Here is a 21015-nt window from a genome sequence, read left to right on the forward strand (position 1 = left end):
CCGTATGCATTTCCTCACACCCAGCAGCCATGCATGTGGTTCCTGTAAGGCAAGAAAGGGCCAGCAGGGCAGAGGTGCCCTCTCTTTCACCCCCGCTCAGAGCTGGCCACCTCCTGCTCATGCAGCAAGAAATGCTTTGGGATCTGTGCAGCTTCTCCTAGAATAGCTGTAGCAAGATTAAATTAAAAAAATTCCCCTTTTCCCTCACCCATAGCAGGTCACTTGGTCTTCCCCCTTCCTTTTCAGCTTAATTAGATCAGGAGGAGGTGATCTGCCGAATGCAGCCCCTGACACCTCTTACAGTACAGGAGAGACTCCCTACATTCCAGGAGGATTACCACAAACCTGCTTATAGCGGCATGAGAGCCCCATGAACCCAGGTCATGGGCACTACAGAGGAATCTTATCATAAATCTAAGACATCTAGGAAAGATTTCCATTGCATACCTATGTATTCTGACAAGATCTCTTTTAACATTGGCTGGGGATAACAAGCAAGTCAGACTAAAGACTACTCTTGGCACATTTTCTGAGTGCCAGAGCTCTGAAGTATTTAAAAACGCAAAATATGTATCTAGCAAGATTTCCAAAAGGTGCCCTTTTAAAAAAAAAAGCAGCACAATTCTAGACCCAGTCCTTTAACTTTCCGGCTCTGTCTGTATAAAGCAGCCACCACAATGTTGCTGCCAGAAGAGGTATTTTTTACTTCATGCATTGACATACTTTCACATGCAATTTTATCAGAGACAAAGCACAGCTGGGCTTTAGCTTGCCGTTGAAGGTGAAACCCAATCTACGGTAGCCTGATTTCACTGAAGAAAAAAATGAGACTATTTTATTGTTAAAAAATCCATTTGGAAATACCTCAGAAATTTTGTTTCGTGAAACAAATAGTTAAACAAAAAGTATAATTATACTTTAGAGTGTTGTGAGGACAAGTGATTAATATTTGTAAATGTCTCCATGAAAATCATTCGGGTTACAAGACTGTATTTCACCACAAACAAGGCCAGAACAATTAGAGATTCATGAAGCAAACACACAGCTATTCACAGGGGGGAAAAATAACATTTTCTGAACCTGTTCCAGGGTGAAGTGTTACACTGCTCGGGCTCTTGGAGCGCAGAGGAAGGGTCCCAGCATGTGTGGTCCCCAGAAGTGCAGGACCGAGCCCAAGGCTGCAGCCCTGCTGAGGGTAGGGTATTAAGCTAAGGCTCAGCTGGACATTAGCACAATTAAAAAGCCTCCAGACTGGAATCAGCTTGAAGCCTGGACAAAGCCAGCCTGCCAAATTAACTTGTAAACATACCTTCAGTAGGAGCTCTTCCTGGAGTGTCGTGTTGTGGAGAGGTTACAGCTTCTCTCCATCCCTCCTCCAGGCCAATGGAGAATCTCACGTCTGCCAGCAGGGTCCTTCAGATCAGGGTTTTCCCCAAGAGGGAGCACTGAAGCTTTTCCTTCAGCAGCAGGTGCTGGTAGTTCAAGGATGGTGTGCAGAAAAAGAGTCATACACCTAACCGAAATTCTTATGTCAACAACAACACAAAAAAGCCACCAAAACCCCCTCAAACACCTTCTTCCTTGCCCCCTTCCCCCAGACAAAACACACCGAAAAACATGAGGGCCTAATGCAGAGGATTTCAACCTATAAATTCCAAGCAGAGGAGGGGGATGGAGAAAGGGAACAGAGATGCCAGGAAAGGTATCAAAAAAAGTGAAATCATTTACCTGATTACAGATTTCTCAAGTGATTTACATCTCCACTGGAAAGCAGTAGACCTTTTGGCTTGTGACCTGCTGCTCACTGTTTTGCTTTTAGCTGTTAGAAATTGCAGTGAAAAGATGGTGACTTCCACTAAAAAGAATTTGAAAATAACAAAACGTGTAATTTCCCCAGCAAAAGTTTTATGTATTGGAGGAGTCAGTCTTTTTAGTTAAAACATAATCTAGCAAAAACACATCAGGCAAATAGGGCTGTCTGTTCTGCACCAGCACAATGGTGTTCTGACCCCATTAGCTGTTATGAGGCTGTAGAGCAGGTACCTTAATTTTTACACCCAGCTGCAGTGTATCCAAAACAGCCTTAATCAGAGGTTTCCCCAGACTCTTTTTACAGAACAGATAACTGGATTTGTTCTGATTTTTAATAACCTACATTGTGGTTATGCATCCCTTTGTGCCTAGGAAGCACCATAGAGAGCTTAAAGCGTCAGGGTTCATTCGGGGATCTGCTTGATAGACAAACCCACTACAAAGGCGAGGATTGAAGCAGACCTCTTTAATTTGGAAAGCATCCTTTGGAGGTGCAGAGCAGGAATAAACCTGGTCCAGTTCCCTGAAAATGGAAGAGACTGGGGCTGCAGGGGGTCAGGCATCCCTGAAGCTCAGACAACCCAGATTTCCCTTTTCAGATTTTGTGGGTTGGCTCTACTTACTTATGAGACTGAATTGCTACTAAAATTAATTAGAAGCATCATAAGTTGGACATCCCAAGAGTATTTCTACTTGAAGCAGTCATTAATTATTCTGACTAGGATTGTCTGTCTTTCTATTTATAGGCTGGCCATGGGCGACACTGACTGTTCTCGGGTTCCTGTACTGCTATTCTCACGTTGGAATTGAATGGGAGCAAACGTACGCTGTGAATTAGGAATGACGCAAAACAATGATTTTTAAGACAGGTTGATGGCTTTTCTACACTATATATCCTGTCTGCAGAAGCAAGTGCCAGACCAAGACTTTGGTTAATGTGTTAAAACCAAAAACTCATTTAGTTGATTCTGGATTGTGAATGCAGGAATTAAACTAGAAACACTGATGGGCTGTGACTGGGGGTGGGGAGAAATTATGAAGCATTTGAATTATGTTATTTTTATAAAACAGCATCTCTGTGACTCTATGTACATTGGAAGCATGCATCTCAGAATAGGTATTTGATATATGTTGGAGACTGGTTTTGTTTCTTCCAATGTTTTTCTGCCTATTTTGAGATATTGAAGAAGAAAATTTTTCCTATCTTGAAGAATTTAAAAAGCCCAATCTCTCATAGCCTCTGTCCAGGGGCATACAGGGCTGTGCCCTGCACTTACACTACTCTGTGAAGGGCATGGTGTTCATCAGTTCTTCTTGATTGCTTTCTGATTTAAGTTAGAACATTTTTGCTATTCTCACTAACTGCAGTAGTTCAGCCTTAAGCTAGTTTTCTACCTACTGTAGCAAAGTCTGCTTTAATGTCTTCATTTAAAATTTTGCCTTTAAAACAACACCCTTTGTTTGGTAGTCTTAGGAATGGTTTTACTTGTTTCTTTAAAAAGAGGGAGTAGGGAGGCAGGTCTTTTCTTAAGAAACAGCTTTTCTTTTTAATCAAATATGACCTTATAGCTCCTTGGGCTTTAAGTGCTCTCTGCCTTCTGTTAGAACTAAAGCATATACCATGATCTTTATTATGGGGTGAATCCCAGCTTCAAGGGAACCATTCAGTCTGCCTCTTCTATTTTTCTGTTACGAAAGGTCTGGCTGATTGGTAAATCTGTTCAGTCTGCCTCATTTTGTGGTGTCCAGGCAATCAGCTCCTGCAATATTAAAGACACCCTAGGAGTAGCATTTTAAGACCTTTAAAAAAGTTAGAATGGTCCAATACAGTGACATCAAATTAGCCAGAGCTCCATGTCCTTTGCCCACAGGCAGACCTGTTACAGCAGCATCTTTGCTAAAAGACTGGGTTGCCCAGGGCTGGGAAAGTCCTGCCTGCCTGCCTGCAAGTGTCAGGGCTGCAGGGGTGCTTCAGCATGCGCCGTTTTCCAAGGAAAGACGAGACCCTACGCCGGTCTGGTACAAGGGGTGTCTCCCAAGCTGTTATTTTTTAAACTGATATTGAAGAGCAGCTAGAAGACCTTTAGTCTTTCTAAAGTTACACATTTCACCTAGGCCTGGTGAAAGGCCATCAGTCCTGGAGAGGGCTTCTTGCAAGAGCAGCTTCCTGTACCCAAAGCAGGACTCCTGTCAAAACCTGTCCCATTCCCCTTAGCAGCCATTTCAGCCTGTTGGGAGGCACGGTTAGCATCCTACTGTCCATCACTCCCGCAGCTTCAGCCAGTCTGATAGACCTTATCCCTTCAACAAGAAATTCAGCCCCTGAGATAGGCTTCGGCTTAGTGCCTGCATTTCTGATATCTCTGCTGCTCAGAACTTCATTTATTCCTGAAGAAATAAGGGTAGAGGCTTTAGTTCTCTATCTATCTGGAGAGAAAGCCCATCTCTTGCTGTTTCAAAGCAGAAGCTCCAGCCCTTTATGTTTAGGGAAAGATTTTCCACCTCATGATTTCCCCTGGAAGTAATTTCTAGGAGATACTGTGGACTGTTGAAAATAAGACACACCTTGAATGCTGCCTGACCAGAGACATGGCCCTCCTGATTGACTTACGCTGACTGCATGGATCCTCTCAGCCATGAGGAAGTATATTGCTCTCAGCCTCTGAATGTACTAAGAGGATCTGAGACTGATCTCCCTTTTGGAGTAGAACTGAGCTAAGGGCAAGAACTTTCACAAACTTAAAACTTTGTAATTAATTTCTCAAACTTTGTAATTAAGTGAAATTAGTACTGGAGCAAAAAGTCATGAGTCTGTTCTTCAGTCTTATCGATTACCGTTATTACATGAAATGAGGGGCTACTAAGTGATTAGATTCCAATTTGTATGCATGCAAAACTTCCTGCTCCAATATGGAAATGACCTTGAAGGTCATCTAGAGTATGCTTATTTCTGAACTAAAATTGGTTGGGGGTGGGGGGTGTTTCAGTGCTTTATACATCTTTCATAATTTTGTATCCCTTTTTCTATAAATAAAGCTGAAACTCACTGTTGGCTTGAAGAACTGTGTCTTAGAAAGCTACGGTTTGGTGTAAGAAAGAAGTGCTCCACTGCTGTGAAGAAACACTACTATGCACTGGAAGCCTGCAGGATGGGTGCAAGGCAGACTGGTCACTTTTATCCCTCTTGTGCACTGTGTGGAACATGCATTCCCTAATGGTGTGAGTTTAAAAAGCAAATACACCTTTTGTATGTTAGTTAAGGTGAGACTTCTGCATGTGAAGCTTATGAGAATGGTCACAAGAACAGTATGAAAGCAAAATGATGCTTCCCTTTAGATGCTTGCTATCCTGGTCCAGGGTCAGAAGTACGAAGTGTGCTTGCACAATTTACAAAACAGTACCGATTTCTTATAGTTGAAATACTTATTGTATGAGAAACAGATTTCCTTCACTCAGTCTTTCCAGAGGTTCTTTGTCCTGCTACTTTGAAATATGTATTTCAAGAACAAGCCCACTCACAAAGTTTCTGCTCCATCCTGCTTATAAAGCACCAGTAGGCAAGGTGTGGGGCATGCTTGGTCAGCCACACAGCTCTGTTAAGAGCTCAGGCTGTGCCTGAAGCACTGTAAGTGTATGTAGTCAGTTGTACCCTCAGCATGACCTGAGAATTGACTCTTCATTATCATGTGGCATCTGATGTAATTGACATGATGTGATAGCAGAAGTGCCATCCTTCAAGCAAGTCCTCTGTGACAGTCCTAGAGAGGTGGGAGTTTGTGGAGACCTGGAAGAGACTGAAGTAGACACCCCACTTACCAAAGGAAAAAACATGCAAGGGCGGGGGGGAGAAAGAGACTTCCAAACACTAAGGAAAAGCTAGTTAAGGGACCTAGGAAACAGTTGACAAAGACAGAAATTGCCAAAGACATTGGCCATTTTGAACCAAGGGGAGGCACTTATCTGGTGGGGGGTTGTGGGGACACTACTGCAGATAGACCCCAGAAGTCACAAGAGTGCAGTGACCAAAAAAACGCAAGGTGGTGGCTCTGAAACAGAGCTGGACAGACACATGATGGCTACTGACAAAAACAGTTTACAAGGGATCTTGAAAAACAGCCTAAGCAACTAGCAAGCATAGCATATCACAATATATGTCTTTAATGGCTAAAGTCTCTTCGCACACACACGTCCTTCCCCGAACCCCCTCCTTGGCTAACAAAGCCCTCCCAGCCATCATCATTACTGGGGATGGTAAGATTATGCTAAGTGGCTCCTTCTTTAATTCTGTATTGATTAGGGGGTGAGTGAGGCTTTGCTCACATATCTCTTTCACATCTGAGCACTAAAAGCAGCTTGGAATAACCAGCTTACCACAGGTCAGAAGAAAAACAGCTTAACTGTGAAGACCTGCAGCAATTTTGTTATTAGTCAGTCACAGCAATAGCACAGGGCCTGTCCTTTCTCCTGCGCACCCACTTAATTTCCTTCATCACTGCTAACCCGTGAGCCGGTTGCAGCTCCAGCTTGCTAAGGGGAGGTTTGCCTTCCTCAGGCGTGCTGGCACGATTTTCCTCAAGGAGCTGTGAAGAGCAAGGAGATTGCTATGCATGGGCTGTCACAGCTTCTCCTGCCTGAGCTTTATGGTCTCCCTCCCCTCCCGGAGTAGCGCTGCCTGTTACTGCTTTGCAAAATAACTCCCTCTGCTCACAGCTCGATGCAAACCTGTGAACTCTTGAGGCTGTAACACCTTTGAGAAATGAGGGGAAATCTGCATTACAATAGATTAATTCTTGTATTAAGGGATCTCTGAGCGCAGCCCTCTCTAGTGGGTGTCTCTGCCGACCCCCTGCAGACGCAGAGGCACAGGGGTGTTGGCACATGCACCAAATTCAGCAGTTTCACCAGTAGCTGCTTGTGGAGCGGTTCCTCCATTAGTTGCATGTAAAAGGAAGAAAAGATGAAGACAACTGTTTTATTTGATATTTCCACCTTCAGCAAACACAGTCATGTCAAGCACAGGTCCTGCCAGAGCATCTGAGGAGATGAGTCCCAGCTGCCCATGGTGCAAGTCACCTACACCTGAGCTTACTGTGACCAACTCTGCTCAGGCATCCCAAGCCTGGGGACAAGCACTGGCAGCTCTGGGATTGAGAGGCTTTCAGGGATGCCACCAGTACCCAGGAGGAGAGGAAAAGAAAATGCATCCATTCAGGACAGCCACCACATGCTTTAGCAGCATAAGTCAGTCCTCCAGCCTCATGTCAGCATCGGTGGCCTTGGAAACTACTGCTCTGGGAAGAAACAGGCACATGCGCTCTGACCCAACACAGAGCATGACAGGATGAAAACTATGCAGCGGCATTAGTCAGGGGAATTAAACACACTTGCAGGTACTCAAAAAGCTCCTCATTCCTTATGCTGGGAGTCACAAAGGTCTGGGCAAGAGCAGGTTAAGCTAACATTGGGGTTTAACAGGCAGATTTGGACTACAAGCTAGGCCGCACCACCTTTCATCATATTCAGAGCCAGTTTGGGCTAAGTGTAAATAACCTTAGGTACCTGCATCCCAGTGCCTTTCAGAAATGGGTCAAATGAAATGGGCTACCTGTGGTACACAACCTCCCCAGGAACGGTCAGCCTATGGGTAATCAAAGTGCATCACTATCCACAGGGATTTAAGGAAAACTTTACATACGGTTTGGAAGCTGAGGTGAATCGTTGCTGACAGGTGCATCAGCCAGCCACTGAAAAATTGAAGTTTACTGAAGAAATAATACAGAAATGTAACTCAGGGTATGACCTGTGAAGTTTAAATTGTATTAGCACTCCCTCTAGAGCTGATCTTTCTTGACAAAATTAATTAATTTTTATGGACCGCAGAACTTCCATCCCTGCACTAGTGCATTTGAGTTTCCAAAATTAGGTGGCAAAAATAGAACTGGAAATGCTATTAGAAGACCAGAAACATCTATACTGTTGGTAAATGAATTTTTAAAAGGCAAAAGGGAAAAAAGAAGACCCAGTTGATTTTTTTCAGACTGCCGCTGGAAGGGTTAAGGTTGTTGTAAGGGCTCAGGTATGTGGGAGGATTACCTTATAGTAAGCCAAATTGCAGAGATAAAAATAAGCATTTATGAGACAGTTCTTTAAATGATGGTACTGCTGATTTATAGTTATGGGTTTCTTTATTCTTGTGGTGGTAGTTTTGTGCTGAGGTGGTAGTTTATGCTGAAATTACAGGCTAATAACATTCATTTGATCACATCTCTGCTCCAGGCTACTTCAGTGATCTCTCAGCTGCCTTCCCCACCTCTTGCATCCTGCCCCAAGACCACCCCTTGATCAGGTTCAGTTCCCATGACAGTGCTGCAGACACAGTAAGGGCATTGTTACCTTGGCAAACATCTGCCCAGGACCAGGCTACCTAACGGTGAGCCCAGCACTTGCCCAGCCCCACTGCTGCCTGCTGGGGCCTCTGGGATAGACAGAGCTGCAGCCTGAGGAGGTAAATAACTACCCTTTAGTACCCTCCCCACACGTGGCCTTACCCTGGGCCCCACGCTAAAACACCACACAGCAGCATCAATGCCCAGCCCACCCTGGTTACTTATGCTCAGATTTCCTCAGTTTGATCAAATCCTGCCAAACAGCCCTTGTTAAAAAGAGACCTACAAAGGGCCTTCCATCTCTGAAGACGTCCTGCTTGCCTTGAGTGGTTATGCCAGTAACCACTGATACCAAGAACAACTGCAAGTTTAGTATGAGCCCCGACATGGTATAAGGGTTAAAAAAGCGTGGCAATCATGCAAAATACAAGAGTGTACTGCTTCTGGAGTACTTGGAGGCTATGAACTGCCTATTGCTTAATGCTGGTTGAGAAAACTTCTGACTGAAGAAAAATTGCATTTTTATAATAATAATGTTTCCAAGCTTAATCTTTAAAACTTCTTTAAGGCTGCTGGCAGTAACACAAGGGTACCCTATGACACTGGCAAAGAAACCTAGGCAGGATGAAGTATCTTCCAGAAGACAGCCACACTCCACTAATGAAACTACAGCAGCTGTGGGGCAGACGGTAACTGAGGGCTACAGCTCCCTAAGGAGCTTCCTAGACAGTCGGTCGCATTTGCCCTTGTGCCAGTAGTGTGCTTTGATTCAGCTACTCCTGCTCCCTCCCTGCTGTCTGTCCCCTTGGCGGGTTTGCAGACTGCACTCACCCTCTCACCCTTTGTTTTTTCTAGGCTTTCCTCAGATGCTTTCCTGAGACACAGCTAGATTTCCTCCATAACCAATTTTCCTGGACAAAGGAAACATAGCAAATTCAACCCATCGGAACAGGCATCCAAGGCTGCACTTTGGCTACATTATATGCTTCTTCCACTTACTGCCATGACCTCAGACTCTTCTCCTGACACCTGGCCTACCACTGAGGCCACAGCAACCAGCCTGCAGCTTCTCAGCACGCCTGAGTACAGCTGCTTTGTTTGCTGCTTACAAATGAGACATGCCCACCCCAATTTTACAGAGCTATAATATATACAAGAGCTGCTGTAATTTCATGCAGTAGTCCATGCACGGTTTCTGCACACTTTCCTAGAGAGTGCTTTTTTCAATTTAGCTTTCAGCTGAACTGTTTTAGTTTTTATTTGTCTCCACACTTCCAACAGCCAGCTTCAATATGGCTGCATGTGCAGTGTTATCATCCTAAAGGAAAACCAAAACAAATACTTTATTTTGACTTGGGGCTACATACAGATTATCTTAGCTCTTATTCCTATCCTCATACCACAGCTGAGAATGTTCAATAAATTCTCCTGTTAATCATCAGTTCTTTTAAAATACCTTCTGCTTAACCGTAAAACTCACCAAAAAAGATTGCCGGAGAGGTTTGAAAGCAATCTGTATTTCCCTTCACTGTGAGCCACTGCTTACAGGGACCATTTCTTGCTGAGCTGTCTTGGTCCTATTGCTGAGCACACAGTAGCCCCCAGGTTTAATACTGCCACCACTGCTTAGCATTTCCCCCAGTGGTAACCCTGACTTAAGAAGAGGCCACAGTCCCGCCTTTACAGGAAAATCCACATGTCTAATAAATACTCCAGCACAGTTTCTCCCCGAGTTGTGTATTTCAGCTAAGAGAATGGGGGTGTGGAGGCAAACACCCATACCAAAACATGTCCCCCTCAAATTTGCACATACAAACTGCAGTGACATTCACAGGGGCTATGCATCCCCCAGGCAGGCATTAACAGCAAAACCACACCTTTGCCTCACTCATCTGCCTGAAGAGAAACATGTTCAAGGAAAACTCTACATCTGAACAAAGCTTAAAAAAACAAACAATAAAAATAAAAGAAACACTGTGTAGAACAACAGGCATCTCAAAAGCAAGCTTTTGGAGGTTGCTCACATACTCCTGCCCCCGTCAGTACCAGAAGAGAATTTTAGGTAGAAAAGTTGAGTCAGATATGATGGATCAACCTGCCAAAGTTAAGCTTGTTTTAAATGTACACCTGTGCCATGGGGCAGGTTAAATTTGAATTTGGCTGTGCTACATGAGGGCTTGAACTTAATTAGGAAGGGGGAACAGGAATGGAAAAGGAAGAGGAAAGGAAAAAAACAAAGAGACAAGGCTTGGGCATGTGTATTTTGCAGATATGGCTGTGCACAAACATCTTCATATCTGCTTCTGACAGCAATGGTATGAGTTCAGTTACTGTAATGCCGCCTTTGGATCTCTCACAGGTTTTTACTCATTCTGCCTTTCAAGAACAGGACAGGTTATTCCTCCCAGCTTCCACATACCAACACTGAGGTGGTGAATTAGAATGAAAGGAGCAAAAAATGCAGTCTTCTAGATGAAAAATATTTGCTTCCTATGCTATAGGCCTGTTGCAGTGAAACCCCTCATACCGCTGGTGGTAATAAATACCATCTCAATACCACATCCTTCTCAGCATTTTCCAGTTGGATACGCAGCCTGACTAAGCACCCTGCCTCAGTGGAGCGCAAAGCAGGCACGGAAAGCAGCTCATCGGCCAACATCTCCTCAAGTCTGGGTGCCCTTTGCAGGTGGGCAGGCTGGAGCGTGGCAGCCATCTCTCACACCTCTCAACACCAGGCTCGTTGCTCCCCCCGAGTCTGGTGGGCTGTGCCGAGCATCCTCCCACACCAGACAGACACATTGCTGGCACGCGCTGAGCGGAAAACAGTTCTGATGTTCCTTTAGCGATGGGGGGAGCAAATAAAAGACATTGCTAGTGCACACATGTGTGAGAGGGGGTAGATTTGCTGTAATTCAGTCCCACAGATTCTCACAGCACAGATGAGCTGGTTTATGCTGGTTGTATTTACTCCCAATGCAAAAAAGCATCAGAGCCAGAATGTTGCTGACTGCAACAGAGATACTAAAATGTACCACATGCCACCCCATTACCAAACACAAAACTCAAAACCGTGTAAGCAGCACTCACCTCCCCGCAAGCCGATGCGCCACAGACTGCTCTGGGAGTCACTGCTGCTGCCCCTGCAGCCAAGTGCCCCGGGGCCACAGACCCAGCCACATGAAGCCCCCACATTCCTAAGAGGGGTCCCCGGCAGCTGTTACACATGCAGCAGCATAGAGGTGAGGAAGCCTTCCTGGGCTCCAGGCCCTCTGCCAGCCAGTACTACCAGCAAGGGACTCCTTTACAGCCCAAGGGGGCTGCACAGCATTACACAGGCTCCAACCCCAAGCTCTCATCTGACTACACACCTTCAGATACCTTACAGGTAGTGCCCTTTACACACTAACAAACCAGAAGCAGCCTTTTGTCCCTGCTCTGCAGATGCTCCCAGGTGCAATGAATGAGGAGCAGGGGCTGGCACAGGTGGGCCAGGGGGCTGCTCAGCTGAGCTCAGGCCTGAGGGACCAGCAGGTGGAACATGAGCCTTTGCAATTCGGCACACAAATCTGAGCAAAAAGTGCTGTAGCACTCAAAACCTTTGGTTTGAAATGCTGTGGGGCTGATGGGAGGGAAGCCGGGACAGGGAACATTGTGTGGGCAATGCTGTCCCTCTTTGCACTAATTTAAGCTTGCGGCACAACCAGGGAGGCTGATAAGGATGCAGGAAAAGCCCAAGCAAAGTAAATAATGGAGAGTTTAGAAAATGAGAACAACAGCCTCTAGAGACCTCAAAAAATCACCCAAAAAGTACATGCCTTCACTATGGTAATTTTCCCTTTTCTAGTAAGTGCAGGAAACACTGTAAAACATTAGGCAAAAGAAAGCTGGGTTTTCATACTGGCCTGTGAAACAATGCTAGTGACTGGAGACCTGTCACATCACATACTACAGTGGATGGAGAAACGGTGTTAAAAATAGCTCCTCATTGTGCTCCTTGGCTGCTCTCAGTACAGTTTAGCCTCGGCTCTGCAGTCTGAAAGCTTATGCTTTATTGCTGTTCTTTTGAAGATGAGATTCACAATCCCATCAAGTGTCTTAATACAGGTGACAGCCACGCTCACCAGACCCTCAAGCAAGACGATGGAGAACAAGCCACAGAAGTGGGTGCGAAGCTCACGGGGTCCAGGCTGACATCCTGAAGACTAAAATTCTGTATACACATCCAGAGCAGCTGCTGGCCCCCAGGAGCGGCTGCTGCGTGTGATCCCGTCATGTATGCCTGGCCTGACCTGAAAGGATCTCCCATTCCTGTCACATTTGGTTATCGATTTCTTTGCTGAGGTAGCCAACAAAATACTCTTCATTGCTGCCTGTTGCAGTAGTGTCACTGGCAGGTGACACACATTACTAGGGGCTCCATTCCTGTTGTTTTTGTCTTCATGTAAGTCCGTGGTAAGGTCGCCTTCTTCTGCAGCAGATGACAGGACAGCAGAAGCCTCTCTGATCTCTATTACTCTGGTTTCCAGAAGTTTTGTAATAGTTCTCAGATATTGCAGTAGTGAACACAGTGTAAAACCCAGACTGGCTACAGACACATGTACCCTCAGGATATCAAATGATCACTTCAGACAGGTCACAGCCACTCCTCCAGGGATCTCATTCCTGCTCAGCAGACCCCTGGCCCAGACTGGGCCCCACAGGGCAGGATGCTGCCGGGGGTACCAGGTTATTCACTTTACAGAACGCCCGAGTTCAGTTTAGTGACCCTGGCAGTGTAAATCCCGCTTGTACTGATACACAGCAGACAGAAATCTGAGGAAACAACCTGAATTGTTTACGACCAAAACAGTAATATCAAACTTCTGTACTGATAACATTCAAGATACAAAATGACAGCAACAAAATGGCTAGCCAGAAGTTCTAGAGAGTAACTTAAAACCCCCCCTTGTTGATCTTATAAGCACATATTCAACACATAGAAAAGCACACCAAAGCAACTGTAATGTATAAAATAGTTTATTACTATAATAAATAAAATTAAACTTTTTTTTTACAAATATTATTTGTGCTTGTTTAAAAATGTTGAATAGGGATATCATTAATGTAGGTGGCTGCATTTGTAACTGAAACATTCCCAGACAGTGCGTATACATACATATGTACACACGCTGTCTATCTACTGGCAGCTGCTTGGCTGACCACAAAAATAGTATCTACTCATTCTCTTTTTCTAGTCATGCTTCATTGAACAAAGTGACAAATGCAAAGAAAAAGAACCAAGAGTATTTGGTGGATTTCTGAAAGGATAAAAACAAGTGAAGTACATTGAAAAGCGCCAAAGCAACTGCATTAACTGCATATCAATAAAGTGTCCATGCAGTGGTGGCTAAATATTGAAATGCAGACAGGTCTCCAACAGATGTACAAATATTGATTGTATGTAGGTACAATAATATAACACATTCATTAGAAAACTTGGTATTTCTTTATATAGCAGTTCATCCTGATACAAGATTATTGAACTTCTTTCATCTACAGCTAAAATGATTCTTCTTCTATGTTAGTGGTCACAGATTCAGTGGGAAGAAGAAAAAACCCATGAGCCTTTCAGAACAGTTAGTGAAAACCCCAAACTGTTTTGTTAATGTTAGGCATTTAGATCCAGTTACAGAGATGTTTTGGGATTACACATCAAATATGTTTACACAACACTCAACAATCAGCTTGAAACAAATTACAGTTGCAGGTAAATTCACATTAGCTTTGTCAAACTGTAAAAAAAAAATCCTTGAAACAAACACTTTTGCGATATGATGGTTTGGCTCCCTGATATACAAAAGTGTTTAGACAATAGTTATGTCTCTTTGTTTTGTGAGGGGAGAGGGCTATTGGAGTAATTCATTATCCTAATAAGAAGGCAGTAAGTGCAGAAAGAAATGTGATTACCAGCAAGTGATTTCCATTAGATTTAGAAAGCTAATCAAAGTGCTTCATCTTTAGGCAACACTGTAAATACTACAGAACATTAAGAAGGAAGGAGAATGGAATCACAGTTTGAATTATATCACTTATGAAAGGGTCTTAAGGCTAAATGTTGGATATATCTTATTGCAAAAAGCTTTATTTTTATTTAATTGAATCAATGCTTGCCACAACAGTGTGGTCAAAACTATGTCAGATTGGAGGATACAGTAACCTACTGTGCCTCACCTCAGATTTCTAGAGCTTCCCCTGCACGGGACTCTCTCTAAAATGTTTGTCTTAATGAATCAGAAGTGCAGCTGAAACACAGACTTTGTTATTGCCGATACACCCACAGGAGACTATGTGGAAATGAAGAATTCAGCAGAAGATGCTTTTCACCACCTAACACCAGGACAAGAAAGCAGAGGTGCAGCGACCATGTGTTACGCTGCCCGTGAGAAGGAGGATTAGGCTCAGCACCTTTGAGACAGCCCCTGGTACCAGGAAAAAGAAATCCATTTATTCTACCATCTCTGTTGCAGGAGAAGCCACAAGAAGCACTACCAGGGCAGTTTAGCTTCAGAGATACTCTGACAACAAATAGTGGTGTATGAGCCTTATTTCCACTGACTATGATACAGCATTTTTCCAATTTCACATGTATTTCTGTTTTCTGACTATCACAACGCTTGCCAGATCTTCTCTCAGTCGCAATGTTTGCCAGACTAACAGTATAAAGTTGAGGCCAACTAGAGAAACCAAAAGTCGTGGCCTTAAAAGTTCAACAGTTAACAAACAAGATACTAACTAGGACATTCGGTGGATGTCTACTGGGAAGATTTAAGCTCCCTTCTTGAACTGGTATCATTAAATGAGGAATGTGCTTTTATTTAACAGAAATGCAATCCATAGACTTATCTATACATAGATATTATATATATGTGTGTATGTACACGCATCTGCACAAGTGTAATCATACACGTTGTTTATATAGTAAAGACAAATTATGTATTAAATTCTTTCACAGACTGGTCAAGAGTGATTGAAAAGATATATCACCAGATATTCACAGTAAATATCTTGTTCGGTTCATTAAAGTGAAGTGTAGAAACAGAACATCACCTTCGAAGCTGTTAAACAGGGTGTTCGCTGGGATTCAGGGCAGCACTGTGAAAGAGATTTAAAGCAAGAATGGTGTTTTTAAAAGTATACATGTAATACCAGACAGAAGTAAATGTATCTGAACACGGTAGGGATTACAGCTGGGTTTTGCTTTTTTAATCCTGTGCTGCATATTGGTATTCTTTCTAACAGTTTAAGCATGAACTTTTGGAAGTTCCCATTTTACCAAATCATAACCCAGGCTCTTTCTCTCAACTACCTGCAACTGAAATCTAAGTCCATCATATAGTAAAAATGGAACACACCACCTCTTTTAGATTAATGCAGGTTATTTATCAGGTTGTTAAATGGCAGAAGCACTATGCCAGAACACAGTTAAAACTGAGGCTTTTTGGTTTTTCTTTTTTCTTATACTATGTACAAGCATTTGCTTGTTAAGGGGCAGAGGCTCCTGTTCAGAGATCATTCATTTCTAAGCTGGAAGATAATTTAAGTGAAAAGGCTTAGCCAACATGTAGAGAGAAACAAAAGAAAAAGGAAAAGCTGACAAATAAAATGAAAGAACAAGTAACGAGTACGATGGGTACGCAGGCTGTCCAGCCGTAGGCATCTAAGTGTAAGGCTCAATGGACAAAGACAGATTTGTAACACAGGTGCTTTTAACCACTCTCTAAAGGAGAAGTGCTGCATCGGCGGAGCCTGGGCACCACAGCACAGGTCCAAATTAGTCCAAGGTTCAAAGGATTGGCTAGGCCCATAGCGGGCAAGGTTTTGCTCATTTTAACCACTTGGTAGCCCAGGCAATCCAAAGACCAAAGCTTATCCTAGATAGTATGTCTTTTTCAAATTCTCTTACAACATATACAGGGTACTGAGGGATGATGCAGTCTCCTACAAGTAGCTTTAGTACCTGCCAGTTCATAAAATCGTAATAAATGGGTCTAATCCCAGTTACAGCTGTGCAAATCTGAATGACATTGACTGCTGTCAGTGCTGACCTGGAGCAGACACCCTGAAGGTGTCATTGTAAGGAGCAGAGTTTCTCTGAAGTTTCATGACCAATACAAAATCAAATTTGGCCATAATCTTCAAAGACATTAAATTTTAAGTGTAATTCAGGAGTATATTACAATCTTTGAAGGCTTTACAAATGGATTATAAATGGCTTTATAGCCCATTATAAGAGCCTCATAAAAGCTTTAAAAAAGGACTCTGTGCTGCACCCGCCCGTCGTCACACAGGGTGTGCAGGACTACAGTATTGTACTGAACGTCAGGCTACATGAGAAGTACCCCCAGCAAATGGGGACTTGTCTTCTTTTATTCACAGGTGTGGCTAATTGTGGGGCTTCTAGGGCTGTGACTCCAGACCAGGGCAATCAGCAACACCAGAATAACCTTGAACATATCCCTGAGGGCACATAAAAATACCACTGAGAAACATTAACTTGGTATCAGCAACAAAGGGCCAGGTAACCTGCAACTGCACATTTAGTTCTACGTCTGCACTGCAATTCTGGAAATACTAGGCACATACTGTGGAGGTTATAAACATTTCCCCCCACATCCACCCGGGATAAGCTAATTTCCATGTTTATCCAACTGGGGGTAAGTGGGTGACACTTTCACAAAGCGCTCGCTAAATTCAGCAAGACTTTCAGCCTTTCAAAAATCCTACAAAGAAAACCTAGTGTCAGGAACATAATGCTGATGAGGAATTTGTCTGGATTAGGAAACTGACTCCAAGCCAATCTCTAAAAATTTGCCCGAACTTTTGGGTATCAATTATAAATCATTGTATATCAGTACACCTGTGGTTTACCTGGGCACAATTTCATTATCCAATGAATTTCCTGACTGAGGAGAGTAGAAAGAAAAAAAATCATTCAACAGTTTCTAATTGAAACCATTGATGTATGGATTTCTTACCGCAATCATGCCACAGCTATGACAGGTAACTGTTGCCACTTACAGTGATTAAAGCACCAAACACACAGCGTGACTTTGGTCAAAGAGAGACTTCCTCAGTATTGCATGTCTGAAGTGCATAACTGTAAAAGACACCAGTTACCACTGGAAAAACCTAAACGTGGAACCAGAAATAAATTAAGGAAATGGCACCTTGGTTTCACAGCAAGTCACCTCCCTACTGCCTTTTCTTGTGGGAGAGAAAAGGTAACCTACAGATTTGATCCTGATAGGTGTTTCTCAGGAATATTTCAGAATTCACAATCTGTGGGCACTTCCATATCAAGCCAGGGTGTAAGACCCTTAAAAGCCAATCCTAAACCAGCTGCCTCTGGACCTGGAAATGGTTGTGCTGCGCTCGGAATAGCCATCATCTTTGAGAGCAAGGGCAGTTACCACAGGAACAGATACAAACAAATACAGTGATTTCAAGACCTGAGCTGGTAGCTTTGCACAGCACAGCCTCACCACTGTGCCACTTCATCCGTGGACCTCACAGTTCCCCAGGGATGTCTGACACAGTTCTGCATTGCACTGTGCAAGCATTAGGCCAGCAGAAATCCTTTCAAATGGTCATTTTCCTTGCCTCTTCCTTACTTAATATGAACAAAAATCTTCCCCAAAAAATCATGTGGTTTTTGTAAATGACATAGTACCATGGAAAAGAATGCAACTCAACTACTCCCACACTGTGTTAAGACCTATTGCCATTAAAAATGAAAACCCAAAAAAAGTGTTGCACCATGCTTCTGAGCTCTATCCTACTGTTAAATAGTGAACATACTGGATCAGTGGAGAGAATATACTGTGAACATACACCTATATCCCAAGGTGATAACCCAAGCCATGATACCAGCTGTGCTACCCTATCTAATGAATAATGAAGAGTAGTTTTGGTAAAGTGCTTCAATCTTCCTCCAAAAACAGTTATGAAAATATAGGTTTTGGAAACATCTCCTTCTTTAAGAAGCAGATCTTTTTGTTTCCTTGCTACAATAGCACTTGTATACAGTAAGCACTGTATTTCTACCTCTACTATCCATTTGCTTACTAGCTAGATTAGATGAGGAACAATACATCTGGATGTAGAGGAAAATGCCACAATTTAAAATCTTTAAAAGTTCTGTGAAAGCCTTTGGCTACAATGAACATTATCAAAACAGAAACTTCTGAATAATAATTTAACAAGAATTAAAAGAGCAGATTCATAGCAAAACCAGGACATAAATGCCACAGTATATTTTCATGGGGAGGCAAATCTGCAGGACCTGTTATTGATGTTCACAATACGTTGTGCCGTGGGGCTGTGTTTCAGGTACACTGCACACCCAACCCTCTGTCTCTCACAAGCTGGAGTTAAAAGCAAAGGTGGCAAATATTCAAAGACATCTGAGACAGAAGTCAAGTTTTTGAAAATCAGTATCCTTGACTCAGTGAATGAGAATGTGGAAGATCCCATTTATTAAGAGACCTGAAATACTGTGGCTACTATTGAGGATGTTGTTAAATGTAATTGCTTTAGCAGTATGTCAGTTTGCAATTAAAAAGTACAATTTTTTTCATCTTTTTAGCCCTTCCTTGATTACCCAAAAATAACTTCAGTACTCAGTACCACACATTCTATTGAAATGAAATGCGTGTCTCCTCTGCTCTTTGCATTATTACAGATATATGAAAATATACTGTGACATTTAACATGCTGTACAGGTGACTGAGACAGTGACAGCAGCAGCAAAAAAAACCCCACCAAACGCTGAAAACATAAGCACTGTGGCAAGTGCTTATTCATATAAGCAAAACCCAAGCTAATGACATAAGGCATGCTCCAAAAACCTCAGAGGTCACCTGGGGCTCACAGGGATGGCTGCTGCTGTCAGAATTCTTATTCCAACATCCCAAGGGAGAGAGGGGGAGCGAGGCGGGGGGGGGGACACGGGGAGGGGGAAATGGGCACCAACAGAAAAAAGAAAAACTTTAGAAACTGTACCCTTGCTGTCAAAAAGGCTTCAGAGTCAGCTGCCATCTTGACATGAGGTTGCAATTCCTGTTACCGTACCTTTTTAGACACAGGGAACATGCTTAGTGAACTGGTCCCTCACTCGTTTTCAAGAAAGATTAGATTTAAAATGTTAGGGGGGCTGTTTCTTTGCTTGTTGGTTTGTTTGTTTTTAAAAAGAAACACCTCAGCTAGCTCCAAACATGTCTTTTTCTGATTCTGGAGACTGGGGCCTTGATATTTCAAACAATTCCTGTGGTGACTGGGAGCTTCTTCTTGAGGTTAATATCCTAAGTATCTCAGCGAGCTGTTTTTCTATATTGGTCATTTTTGTGTTTAAAGCCTTGATGTCCTCTTTCAACTCATGTTTCACTTCTAGCATGGTGGCCTGAAGAGTCTGTTCTGGGATGGGATAAAAGGAATGCTTGACCTCGGTGAGGACCGGGCTGCGGTCCTGCGGGCTTCTTGTCTCCCCGACGTTATCCAAGCGCAAGTCACTTTTCGTAATGCCACTATCACAAGAGTCTGTCTTCTTCAGGGTAGCTTCTCCTGAAGTTTTAGTTCTCTCTGGTAAAGTCTCCATCGACTCTGCTTTAGAGACCTTGTTCCAGTCTTCACCTTTCCCACAGGCATCTTTGAATTTGGCCCAGCCTTTTCGTCGGGGGTAGTCCCCCGCCACTTTACACCCTGCGTAGTCCGATGTTGGGGCCTGCAGCTTTGCCTGGTCAGATGCCCCAGATGTTGAAGCGGACTGGTACGACACAGGGGTTGCCGGACTCTCCCGTACAGTCACAACACTGGCTTTGACCACCGAGCGGGTGGAGGAGTGCTCCCCTAAAATGTTGCCCTTCTCCACATCCAGGTCATCCGGATCTCTGCCCCTCTCTGCTGCAAGCCGCGCTTCCTTCTGCTGCCTGAACCTCTGGAACAGCCGGCGGACCGGGTGGTCCGGGGGTAGGATCAGAGGTGCTTCGTTCTTCCTCTTCATTCTCTCCTCTTCTTCACGTTTGACGTCACTGATTTTCCGGAACACAATCTACAGGGGGAAAGAGATTTCGCTCTGTGATTAACTGCACATTTGCTAAGAGGAAAAAGTTGTAGAGAAAGAATTATTTGAAAGAACTTATTTTAACTGACAAATGCACAACCTCTGCACATTTATAGCAACATTTTCAAGTATCTTATCTTGTGTGGAATGTGGGTTATTTCATTATTTAAGAGCATACACCATCTGTCTTACAACACCAGAAAGAAAAAAAAAAGAAGAAAAAGATTTCTCCAGTTCTGAGAGGTCAGCAAGGCAGCATCATTGTAAGTGTAATGATCCTAGGAAGTTACTTGTTCTATTTGTGTTAAAAGTGACTTCTTATATGTTTTCCTGACTCTATGGTTTAGCACCAAGTTACAAATATTACGAAGAGCCATTCTCATGTTTTACATCAGTCTCATCCCAGAGCTCACTCACTACATGCCACGCAAAATACCTGCTATTATTTTAGTGCAGGTTGGCCACTAATGGGGTCAGTACATCAGAGACTACTCTGGACTCTCCAACAGCAGTTTGCGAAGTGCTTCTTGCCCTCTTCCAGAAGCAACTTGCAGTTTAGGGGTGAGGCAAAGCTCAAGTCAGTCCCACAGTCACGGGTACAAGGACTGTGGGGAATTGACTCTGCAAGACATGGGGAAGCTGTTCATGGCTTGATTACTACAGAAGCTTGAAGAGCTTTATGCCTTGATTTTTTTCTTTATTTCTATGGAAAAGGGGAAA

The 21015-nt window shown here is 43.5% G+C and overlaps 2 protein-coding genes across 3 annotated transcripts in view; one reads left to right on the forward strand and one right to left on the reverse strand.

Annotated features, from left to right (window-relative positions):
- HHAT (hedgehog acyltransferase) overlaps positions 1–4858 on the forward strand; it is a 163705-nt gene extending 158847 nt beyond the window's left edge. For both annotated transcript variants that reach the window (XM_074863642.1, XM_074863643.1), the window contains one exon: positions 2559–4858. In XM_074863642.1, coding sequence (XP_074719743.1) covers positions 2559–2650 — 92 coding nt within the window. In that variant the 3' untranslated portion in view covers positions 2651–4858. The remainder of the gene's footprint in view (positions 1–2558) is intronic.
- Positions 4859–13198: 8340 nt separating this feature from the next.
- Positions 13199–21015, reverse strand: part of KCNH1 (potassium voltage-gated channel subfamily H member 1) — a 185048-nt gene continuing 177231 nt past the window's right edge. The window contains exons 11-12 of the mRNA XM_074863645.1: positions 19239–20283; positions 13199–15329 (exon numbers count right to left, since the gene is read on the reverse strand). Coding sequence (XP_074719746.1) covers positions 19435–20283 — 849 coding nt within the window. The 3' untranslated portion in view covers positions 13199–15329; positions 19239–19434. The remainder of the gene's footprint in view (positions 15330–19238; positions 20284–21015) is intronic.

Source organism: Strix uralensis, chromosome 3 (genome assembly GCF_047716275.1).
Source record: "Strix uralensis isolate ZFMK-TIS-50842 chromosome 3, bStrUra1, whole genome shotgun sequence".
Lineage (NCBI taxonomy): Eukaryota > Metazoa > Chordata > Aves > Strigiformes > Strigidae > Strix > Strix uralensis.